The sequence below is a fragment of the Phasianus colchicus genome, chromosome 6 (genome assembly GCF_987193195.1).
Source record: "Phasianus colchicus chromosome 6, bPhaCol1.hap1.1, whole genome shotgun sequence".
Lineage (NCBI taxonomy): Eukaryota > Metazoa > Chordata > Aves > Galliformes > Phasianidae > Phasianus > Phasianus colchicus.
The window spans coordinates 34,760,985-34,772,017 of record NC_143441.1 but is presented as its reverse complement, the minus strand read 5'-3'; the positions used below and the strand labels follow the sequence as shown (position 1 = coordinate 34,772,017).

The 11,033-nt window shown below is 34.5% G+C and overlaps 1 protein-coding gene across 1 annotated transcript in view; it reads right to left on the bottom strand.

The window, feature by feature from the left end:
• Nucleotides 1–11,033, bottom strand: part of MALRD1 (MAM and LDL receptor class A domain containing 1) — a 215,277-nt gene that overhangs the window by 65,700 nt on the left and 138,544 nt on the right. Inside the window, exons 30-31 of the mRNA XM_031614457.2 lie at nt 6,602–6,763; nt 3,961–4,118 (exon numbers count right to left, since the gene is read on the bottom strand). Of these exons, the coding sequence (XP_031470317.2) occupies nt 3,961–4,118; nt 6,602–6,763 (320 nt within the window). The remainder of the gene's footprint in view (nt 1–3,960; nt 4,119–6,601; nt 6,764–11,033) is intronic.

The window sequence follows — 11,033 nt, the reverse complement described above, 5'->3', positions numbered from 1 at the left end:
ATATGTCATGTTAATTTTCGTGATTATGTCTCCATTAGATTTCGCTTAAGTTTAAACCTGTTATATTGTTTGTCATAGTAAGAATATGTGGAAACTGATAGATTTTAGTATATATCTCTGAACCGGTACAGAGGAAATCTCAGATGAACTCCCACCTCTATTCTACCTTTCATGTCTACTCTTGGGGAAATACTTAATTCCCCCTTTCTGCTGCAGTGCTCCTGAATGCATTTAGTTCACTACCTCAAGTCTTTATCCACTACTTAATCAAGAAAGTGGCTATCTTTTTGTATGCCTCCTAAATATTGCAGCTGAAATTTCTGAAAAAATATGTAATTTAAAATATATGGTAAATCAGATGAGATTACAACAGAGTTCAGAAAAATGGTGTCAGTTTCTTTAGCTTGGGATATAGATCTCTCAGAGATTATGCCCACAGAAAGTAAAAGATGTCATGGTGTATCCTTCACCAAGGTTACTTTTGTCTCTGAAGTTTGAAGCATTTTTTGAGTTTATTTAGTGTACAGAAGACTTTTGCTTTTCAGAAGGATACACACAGTATAGTTGCTGAGTAAGGCTGACATAGAACGAAACGAGAATAATCCTCAGTTTCTGCTCAGCAGTGCTGGGTTAGTACATCTGTAAACATACGCAACACATGAATGGTAGAAAAGCTCTCTAATGCCCTCGAAAGTTAGAGTGCTGTAATGCTTAGTGCCTTCAGAGACTTTCCAACAACTTTCCAGCAACATGAGAATTGCACACAAGCTAGCCGGTAGTGGAAACAATTTAAGGCTTCAAAGAGGAAAAAGCTAATAAAATGAATCCCACTCAACAAAACAATAACAGTAAAACTAATTCTGCACCTTCAGTGAAAATCCTGTTGAATAACTATCTACCAGGCTGTGGAGAGTATGCTCAATCTAATTGTAAGCTAAATACTATCATTTTAATTTCAGTGTAACAAGCACATATTGCACTAACTAGTCAGTTTGTACCGACACACTTTCTGGAGTTCACACACAGTCTAAATTGCAAAGAACAGGAATCAGCAAAAACAGAGCTATCACTTCATTTACTGTAGAATTAAAAGCTGAAGACTGAAAATATCCCAGTACACACTTCATGGAGATTCTAAGAAGAATTTAGCATGATAATCTTCAAGAGGCAAATGCATGAGAGAAGCTATTATAGTTGCTACTTGGTCTTTCTCCAAGGTGCCTCTGCCAGCTGGTTCATTTTTAGTCTGTATATGAATGGCATTCTTTCACAAATCCCATTCCCCTGCCTTAAAATCATGACTCAGTTTTAATTCTCCACAGCATGTTCTCTGCGTTAGAGACTCCTTAATTAATCTTTTTTTTCAGCTTATTTTTCATTTTGAGGATGAGGAAAGTACATGCACTTTTGAAGATCACAAAATAAAACCTGTAGTTTTCTACTTAGTCATCAGCTGTAGAACTCATGTGGCTGGCTCATACCCTGACTCTTCAAGAATCTTCCTGATCTTCCCTGACTCTAGCAGTTGTTATACAGGAAGGTACTATGTTCCATCTGGAAGGTTAATTAATTGGCTAAAAACCAAGAAGTCAAAGTAACTCTGAAGAGTGTGTTCGCCCCACGTTCCTACCATGCTTTCTTAAATCACCAGCCTAGGAAGCAGGAGAATCTTGGGAAAGACAACATATAGTAGGCAACAGAGATGTGTCAGTTGAAAAAATGTACCACTGACTCCAGCGAATAAAGATGCTAAGTTTTTTACTCCATATCATTAATACCACGTCTTCTAACTCTTTTTGTTCCTTGGCAGTCATCACTGCACACCTTACTTGGACCTACAGGAAATACAGGAACAATGAAATTGTTTCTCTAAAGCCCATGATCAGATTAGCAAAATAGAATCACCATTTATTGTTATACTGGAGAAACACCTGAAAAAGTGTGCCTCTCTTCTCTATCTTGCCTTAAACATGAGCTTGAAGTAATGAAAATATAGCCATTTTTAGTAAAATTGAGCCATCCTACAAGAAAGTTTATTGCACCTCATTTCCTTTAGTATCAACAAATATCAAGGCAGAAGACTGATATATTAGAAGTATACTATCACTTCGGGAATTAACATTGGCTTTAATTCTCAATTGTATGACAAACTCCTGGAATAAACTAAAAGAAAAAGCATGCTGCAGTTTAATGGAAGCAGAATGCTTTCTGTCTCTCTGATAGATGAGCAATAGGATCGCCACTAGAATGCAGTAGATTTTAAAATAATCTTGATTTCATGCTGCAATGTCTCTACTGTTTCATTAGAAACAACTAAACAGTTACCAAATGTGAAGAGAAATGTATTTTTTTAAAACTAATTTGCAGAATTTACATAATAAAAATTGTATATATTTAGAATTATTTCCTTCTCAGAGTATATTAATTAATATATCAGACTAGTCCCGTGTTTAATGCTGAATAAATCAACTCTCAAAAGCTGTTGCCAATTACTTCTAAGAAAATCTTATGCTTTGTACTGAATCATTATGAAATAATTTTCTTCTCTTGTTGGCTAATAGTTGATTGATGTCCCAAAGCATTAGTACTCAGATCTTTTTAAAATAACATTCATTCTATCTTATTGCAAGAGGAGTTCTTGTGAATATTGTAACATTTTTAAAGTTAATAACAATAATACCCTATGCTTTTGCTTCCCTGTAAAAAATTACAAAGTTTATGGTAATAGAAATCTGTCACTGAAATGTGTATTTTGAATAAAGAAGAGAAAGTACTTTTAATTCTCTCTCTAATCTCAATGAATGTTCCCTTTGTTGTGTTAAAATAGAATTATTTCCATAACATTTTTTCTTGCTTTATATTTTGAGAAGCTCTATTACATCTACTTACATTGAGACATCCTTCATTTCTTATCTTTCTTTTTACAGATTTAGTCATTTTAAACATTCATCTCTGCATATATTCTCTCTCTGCAGTCTTTTCTTTTAATATAGATCTGACAAGAATGTTGCAGAAAGCTGTATATCAGATAATGCCTGTAATATCTGCTGTAGTAGTGACATTATTATATTCTAACACATTATTCAGATTTCCTATTACAATTTGACTTCTTTCACCTCCACTGCCTGAGCAAAAATCTTCACTGAGCTCTTGCTTTTTTGCCTTTCTTTTTTCCCCCTTCTATCCTCTCCCCTGTTTTTTTTTTGTTTTTGTTTTTGTTTTGTTTTTGTGTGTGTGTGTTTTTGTTTGTTTTTTTTTTTGTTTAATCTTTTGGACTTTTTTATTATTTAACTGATTGCAGTTCCTTTTTATTCTTGATATTTTAATGTATTTCTACATAAAAATCAATGCTGCTGATAGGAAAACTTGTGTTCTGGATTAAGAAAATTCTTCATGGATCTCTTCTGAAATCAAAGCTAATCAAAGTTTGAATATGTGGAGGGATAAATAATGTAAACTGAGAAGAATAATGGGTTTGAAGGCATGATGTAGTATTTTAAAAGCTGTGTTCAAATAATAAATTTACAAGCCTGTTGTATAAAAACTGCTAAAAAAAAATATGATGAAATATCACAGAATCAGAGATTCACAAAATAGTAGGGGTTGGAAGGGACGTTTAGAGACCATCTAGTCCAGCCACCTGCTAAAGTAGGTTCCCTAGAGTAGGAAGAGTACACAGAGCACACAGGAAAGAAGGGTTAGATAGTTTTTGATAGTGAAATAGGCAATGTTAATTCCTGTATCTGTAGTAAAAGGACTTCAGGTGAAATTAAGACTAGAACAAAATCATTATTGTTAAAGTTGACAGAATTTTTTCGTATATGGGTGTGATGAAAGTGAAGTTGAGGTGAAGTACAGCTAAGAGCCTCTGAGATTTAGATCTCTTCAGACTCTGAAATTCAAACACTACTAATGAAGTATTACTATGGCATGATTTAGTGGAAATGATTTTTCTCTTACCTTTAAGACTCCTGTTTGCCTAGAAGCAAACATCCAGAACCAGAATCGAACTCTGCAGACCCCAAGGCTGGCTGGGAAGAATTTGGTAGTGATTACCCTTGCTCTACTTCCTTCCTCCTGCGCAGTTGAGTTTACATACAAGAAGTGCTGTCCTCTACCTTAGTAAAAAAAAAGATTAAAAACACTTACAGTTTTTCAGTGCTACTTTATGCTTTAGAGGATAATCATTTTTACCACCTCAGGTGCTGTTATCTTTTACCACACGCATGTATACTCAGCCTTGGTTATAAAGAGATGTTAAATCTTTGCCTATTTCTGTTTATTACATTCAGTATTAATTTAACATTCGGCAGACTTCACTTTGCTGTTTCATCCTTGCTTAGATACTTGATTCATATCAGAGTAATAAATTTAAATCATGTTGCAAACACTGACACTCACTCACAGATGCTGAAAAAGTCAGTAAGGAGGAGATCCTGTTTATAAACTCCAAACATTACTGTCCCAGCTCTTCTTTAATAGTATTCAAAAAGTCAGCCAATTTTTTCTGTTCCTCAATTACATAAATGTATGAAATACTGGAATGTGCTGGTACACAGAACTATTAAGTCTACTTACAAAAGCTTACAGGCCTCAGAGAGAGAAATATTCATTTTGGATACCAGTCAAATGAAACCCAGAATTTGGATAGTAGTGTCTATCAAAGAAATAATCTATGTATATTGTTGCCTTTGAAGCAATCATTTTTGAAATGATTTTCAGATGGGTTTATCTAGGTGCCATGTCAAGCTTCAAACTTTTTCAGAAAACAAATTTTCTCAGTTGAGAAAAAAATATTTGAAAAACTGTAATTACATGGATATACCATATTATTCATAAATAGAATAATTCCAAATATTTACATACTAAGGAATAAACTGTGATAACAGGGTGTCTGTCTCCTTGATAAATAATATATGATATATGGCAAAATTATATACATAATAAGCAATGAAAGTTAAATAAATCTGATTTTCCAGGTGTTGAAGTCTGTGAGGTTGAGATGTTCTGCACTTGAACAGCTACATCCTTTGAGTGTTTAAATACCTCATGGATACTGTGATAGAAGGTTGAAAGTGCCTTGTTTTTGTACAAGAGAAAAAATTACAATATGGAAATTTATGGAAATGAGAGTTTTTAAAAGTGAGACCTGAATAAGCTGCACCGTGGCCAGATTGCATAATGTTACACAGTTGAAACATAGCTGTTATTTATCACTAAATGGTTTCGTATTTAAATCACAGGGTTTATCTTCTCCTAGAGACTGTACTAACATAGTAAGTTGGTTGTTCTGTTAAACTGATGTAAAATTTTCAGAAATTAACATTCTGAATGGATTGACAGATATTTCTGTACATAACAGGGACTCAGTATCTAGTCTGCTGGCAATTCTGACAAGCAATTCCTTTTCATTATAGCCAATGTGTAAATTTCTTGCTCACTTCATATACAAGTAAATTACAAAAACAGGCAATTTTGTGAAAACATTTGCTGAAATTCCATTTTCCTTTATCTCCTCTTTTTATTAACTTTATTTCTCTTATGATTGCTAGGTAATTTCAAAGACAAAAAGATAAATCAATTGAATTTAAGAAACTGAAATGGAAAAATATACTATATCTTATTGAAGAGCTGAGAGCTAGTGTTTCTTTTATCATTACACTCCATCAAAGGAAGAGCAAGAAAGCAAATCAGACTGCTGATTTGCAAGGAACAGCTTGTCTGGAATAGGTGCATTAGTTTCTATCTCTATCTGTTCCATCCCTTTTCAAGAGGAATAAACTTCCACATTTACAGTCAATGGCAACACAGACTAGCATAGATATCTGCTTCTTCTAAAGTGACCAACTGTGATTGGTGGCAGTTAAGCATTTTCCTCATGAACTGGCTAGCAGCTCCTGCAGCAGGTGTAGGATCTGGTAAATGAAAATGGAAGATTACTGTGTAGGACAGGAATGGCTGCAGCCACCTGCTGATGTCTTTGTTTAGTTTGGAATGTGAAACACCAAAAAAACTTAAAACATGGACCTCATACTGATTAACAGTTCAAAAGAAAAACTGCAGAGATTGTGACACTTCTACATTGAATATAAAAAATTCTTTGCTCATAAGAAGAACTACAATAGGATTCCTACCATTAAAATTTCTACAATACAACGAAGCAATTCTGAAAAAAAAGATTGGGATATTTATGGAAGATATTAAATTTCTCTCAAGCCAAAATCAAGGAGAAAAGTTAAGACCCTACTTATGAATCTTAAGCATTTTACATGCATCTGCAGCATCTCCTCAGCTGCTTTTTAAGGATCAGTGAATAACTGCATGTTTTCCTAGAGTTCATTAATTATCATCACTGTACAATACTCTAGGAGAAGCAGATTATTTGAAACATTGACAATATTAATATCAATAATATAATAACTTATTATTACTGACAAATATCCTCTTTTTTTTTTTTTTTTTTGTATTAAAATATTTGTATCTTTCAAAAGTTCTCAAACTCTTAATAAAATTTTTCATTGCCGACTTGTAAAAATATAGTGGTTTTGTAGAAGTATGTTGTATAGTTTTAAAAGAGTTCTGCTGTATCCCAGATGAATACCTGGTGTATGGTCTGTATCAGGACTCATTTTTCCAGTGACACTGCCACTGCTAACATTCCAGTCAAAGTCATCCCCAGGGTCCTGTGTTAATCCACATACAGTTGTCCATTCTTGCTCTTGTGTTTCAAAGTTACAACTTCCAGGAATGCTTGTGTAATAACCTGAAAATATAGAAAGCTGTAAATTATCATCTCAGTTCTACAAGAATGTAATGGACATACTGAACATGGTAATGGACAGGATTCTATTTTGCTAATGTCATGATTCCCTGTTTTCTCATAAGCAGACATAAATAATATGTTAATGATGAGAACCAACCAACCAACCAAAACAAACAACAAGAACAACAACAAAACACAAAACTCACCATCCATTTCTTCCTGGGCAAGTAGAAGCAGTTGTTGAAGACATATGCCCAGGGAAATCTAGTGGACAAATTGATAACTTCTCCAATTTTAGCTATTATTCAAGATGAATAAACAGAATGGTGTGCAGCAAAATCTGAAGTAAAACTGAACTCTAGCCCAGTGGTGGTTTTCATGAACATACGTTGTATCATTCTTGTTACCGTTAAGTGTGAAGGCAGCTTTATGATGAGACAGAAGCTCTAGCCATTAGGACACTGGACTGAATTGAAAAGATCACTGCTAAACTTCCTGTTTCTAGATCTGTCACTTATTTTTTAAGTGACTTTTGAAGAGCAATTAGTCGACGAAATTGTACAAATGCTCTGAAAGAGAATATTCAAACACCAACAGAAATTCTACTTTTGCTTCTAAAAATCTTTTCCTTAGTTACTGTTGTTCTTTGATTACCATACCCAAGAGCTGAATTTTCCAAGAGCAAATTTTTCATTTTTTCAGGTTAGAATTTGAGCAGGGTCAGCTACCTGACTGCAAACTGAAAGCACATTTTGCCTGTAAAAGTCTCTGGGGAAAGGTTCCAAATTAATAGTCATCATAACCAGTCGTGCATTTCAGAGGCAGGTCTGACTGTAACTATTTTAGAACTCCAAATAGATTTAAAGACTTAGAGTGTATTTCTTGATGTAGCACTATACTACAACATTAAAATACAATTATTTATGTACTGTATAGATATAGATATAGATTATGTACTGTCTAGATATAACAGATGTAGATAGAAAAAAATTACATATAAAAAGTTTAATTTTTAGTCATCTGATAGGCTTTTTTCCTATTTCCTGCTTTGATGCTACAAGAAAAAAATGTTGCCATTTTTCTTTGCAAACATAACTTAACACTATCATAAATCTGTTTTGTCTGACCAAGATGTGCACACATGCTCACTTTGGTCTCTCTTTTCAGTAAAAAAATGTCTAGGATGAAAAAAAGAATAATTTTGATCAAACCTTTATCTTACTGGATGCTAGGAGAAGGATCTGTAGTGTTCTGTAGTGTACTGTACTCTTACTAAGCATCTGTCATGAAGAAAGGCTGAGAGCGCTGGGACTTTCAGCCCAAAGTAGAGCAGCACAGTAGGTGTCAGTGTTTATAAAAACTTGCTGTGAGATTGTAAAGAAAACAAAGCCAGACTCTTCTCAGTGGTGCCCCATGTCAGGACAAGGTGTAATAAGAACAAGTTAAAAAACAGGAAATTTTGTTTAAAGACCAAAAACCATACTCCTTAATTTTTAATATTTTACTGTTGGACTTCAAGCACTCGCTCAAATTGCTCCCCTTCTGAAGACATAATTTCTAAAATATGTCTTAACCTATTCTAAATATCACTTTCACAGCCCTGGATGAATTCCTCCAGTGTATGCTATTTTGAGCAGGATGTTGGACTAGATCTGCAGAAGTGCTTTCCAACCCCAATCATTCTGTTAGAGCTGCTTGCAGATTGGCCTTTGGGAATTGTGAAAGGAATACACAAATACACTGAGCAACAACATTGACACTGCATTACAAACTTAATGGAAACTCAGTAAAGCATAGCTTTACCACTAAATAGCCTTTCATGCAGTTAGGGCAAAGGAGAGAACCCATTAATCTCAACAGCAAGTACAATTTTCTCATATAGTTCTAACAAGATCAAAGTACAAATGTATTTAGAATTTATACTATTCACAGTAGATTGCCTGACTCCAGGAATTTTACCCTGATATCTTTAACAGTACATTCTGAATGCCGTTATTAATAAATATTTATGAACAATATTTACAGCGTTGATGGAGTCTCCTGATATATATTTTTTATTTTAGGGGTAAACAGAACCTATTTAGAAGCCATCAGATGATTGTTCCATTTATCTGAAAAATTGCTTTCATTTCAATAATCCAATCACTTCTCTAGTTGGTTCATCAATGCTGAGTTTTGCTATTAATCAAACCCAGGTGTATAATTGAATGCAGTTCATGAAAATTGAAACTGCTTTCATGTGTGCTTTTTTCACCTCAGTACTTCCAAAGGGTTATCGAAAGAGAATGAAAATTTTGCTAGATTGCCTGACTGAATGGAACAAGACATAGAGAAAGTAATTTTTGTGAGTTTATGGGTTTTTGTTTGTTTGTTTTGTTTTGTTTTTTAAGACTCTATTAGGCTACATGGATACAATTCATTCTACTCAGATTCTGTTGTGAATCCTGCATAGAGGAATTGCTCTTGAGTAGATTGTGGCCCATTGGCTTATTTGGAGTTATACTGGTATAAAACTATAGTAGATTGTGAAATGAGTTTGGACCTTGAGCTCTATGAAAAGGAGAAAACTGTAGATAAATGTATCCATAACCACTTGTGTGGTAGCAGGTTTGAGCATGCAGATCTTTGTGGCTATTCTGCACTTTTTTTCCCTTCCTTGTGTATGTGTGCAATTAAGCAGCTTTTGTTGTCTTTTTCTTTAAAAATGAAGTTTCTATTTCTAAACTGGAGTGTTACTCCAAAAGTTATGCCTTCTATTTATTTTTATAGAAACTACAACAGGTACAATGAGCACAGTAATGCTACTGGATAGAGCAAATTCTCATCTACAAAACACTGTTTTTCAGCATAGTAACCACCTATATGGCTATGCATTTCCACCAGCCATCAATGAGAGTCTATATGCTGCCCTTGCAAAAATCTGCACAAGAGAGGTGACCACTGCCACTGTTGCTACTGCTGAAATGCACCACTGACTGCTCCTTACTGAGCTCACATCCACTGTTTGGTCTTCATAAACGTTCAAGCAAGCATCAATGAATGTTACTGGGTAGAATTCAATTCCACATCTTCGCTTCATACACACTTCCATGTCAGACTCCATTCTGTCAGACTGCCTCTCTGCTGCCATCTGTCACTTGGCAACAACATATAACAGGATATTGGTGGGAAGTTTAACAACATCCACCTCTGACACTGTGGGTCAACGTAATAAAATAGGAGACATTTCTTTCAGAGAAGCCCTTGTACATTCTGCTTAAGTGGATCAACTTCATAATCATAAATATACTGTGGACAATGTTTTCAAAGCAGATATCAGGTAGCTAATGGCTAAAAAAAAAAAAAATGCTGTACCATTTTCTGAGGGACTGAAGATTAAAAAAAATAAAACATTTATCTACTGTCCACTAATGATGCTTACTCCATTCTGTAGGATATATGCTTAGGGAAAGGTGTGTTTATACAAATGTCAGACCTCATCTGTAAGAACTAAGATATATCAGACAAAGCAATATTACACCTGAAGCTTATCTAAGTATTCTGTATGCCAGATTACAGTATCTCTGTTCCTCAGCAACAGCAAGACCTAAGAGTAAAAACAGTTTTTTGAGACCACATATTTTCCATCTACTATTGTCTTGATTTCAAACTATAAAAGGATATTTCAAACTATTTATTTAAAGTGAATATCTGTTTGTTTTCCTCTTGCTCTTTTTTTTTTTTTTAATTGCCTTGGAGGTCCTTCTGAGGTATTGCAAAGACTACGTTGCTTTACTGTGATTCAATATCAAATACGTCCTAAAATTCTGCCACCTCTATTGTGACAAAGAATCATAGAATCATAGTATCCATATCCCAAGTTGGAAGGGACCCACAAGGATAATCAAGTCCAACTCCTGGACAGGACCTACACAGGACCACCCAAAATAACCAAACCCTAAGTCTGAGAGTGGCGTCCCAACACCCTGAATGCCAGGAGCTTGGGGCTTTTTGTACTGAGGTGTCCAAAATAGCACACAGAACTTAAGATGAGGCCACATCTAGAAAAAAAAGGAAGCTGATGCTATTACAGCACCTCCAAAAAACAGAGGAAATCTCTCTCTGAGGAAACTACTATATCCTCTAAATATATTTACTGAATAAATCAATTTCCTCAATAGTTTTCTGAGTATCATTAGAATGCTGTTTATTTTGGACAGCAGTTCAACCTTAACTGGGTATCTGTTGGGTCTGTAAAATGTTGAAAGATTGAGTTAACTGTGTATTTGTA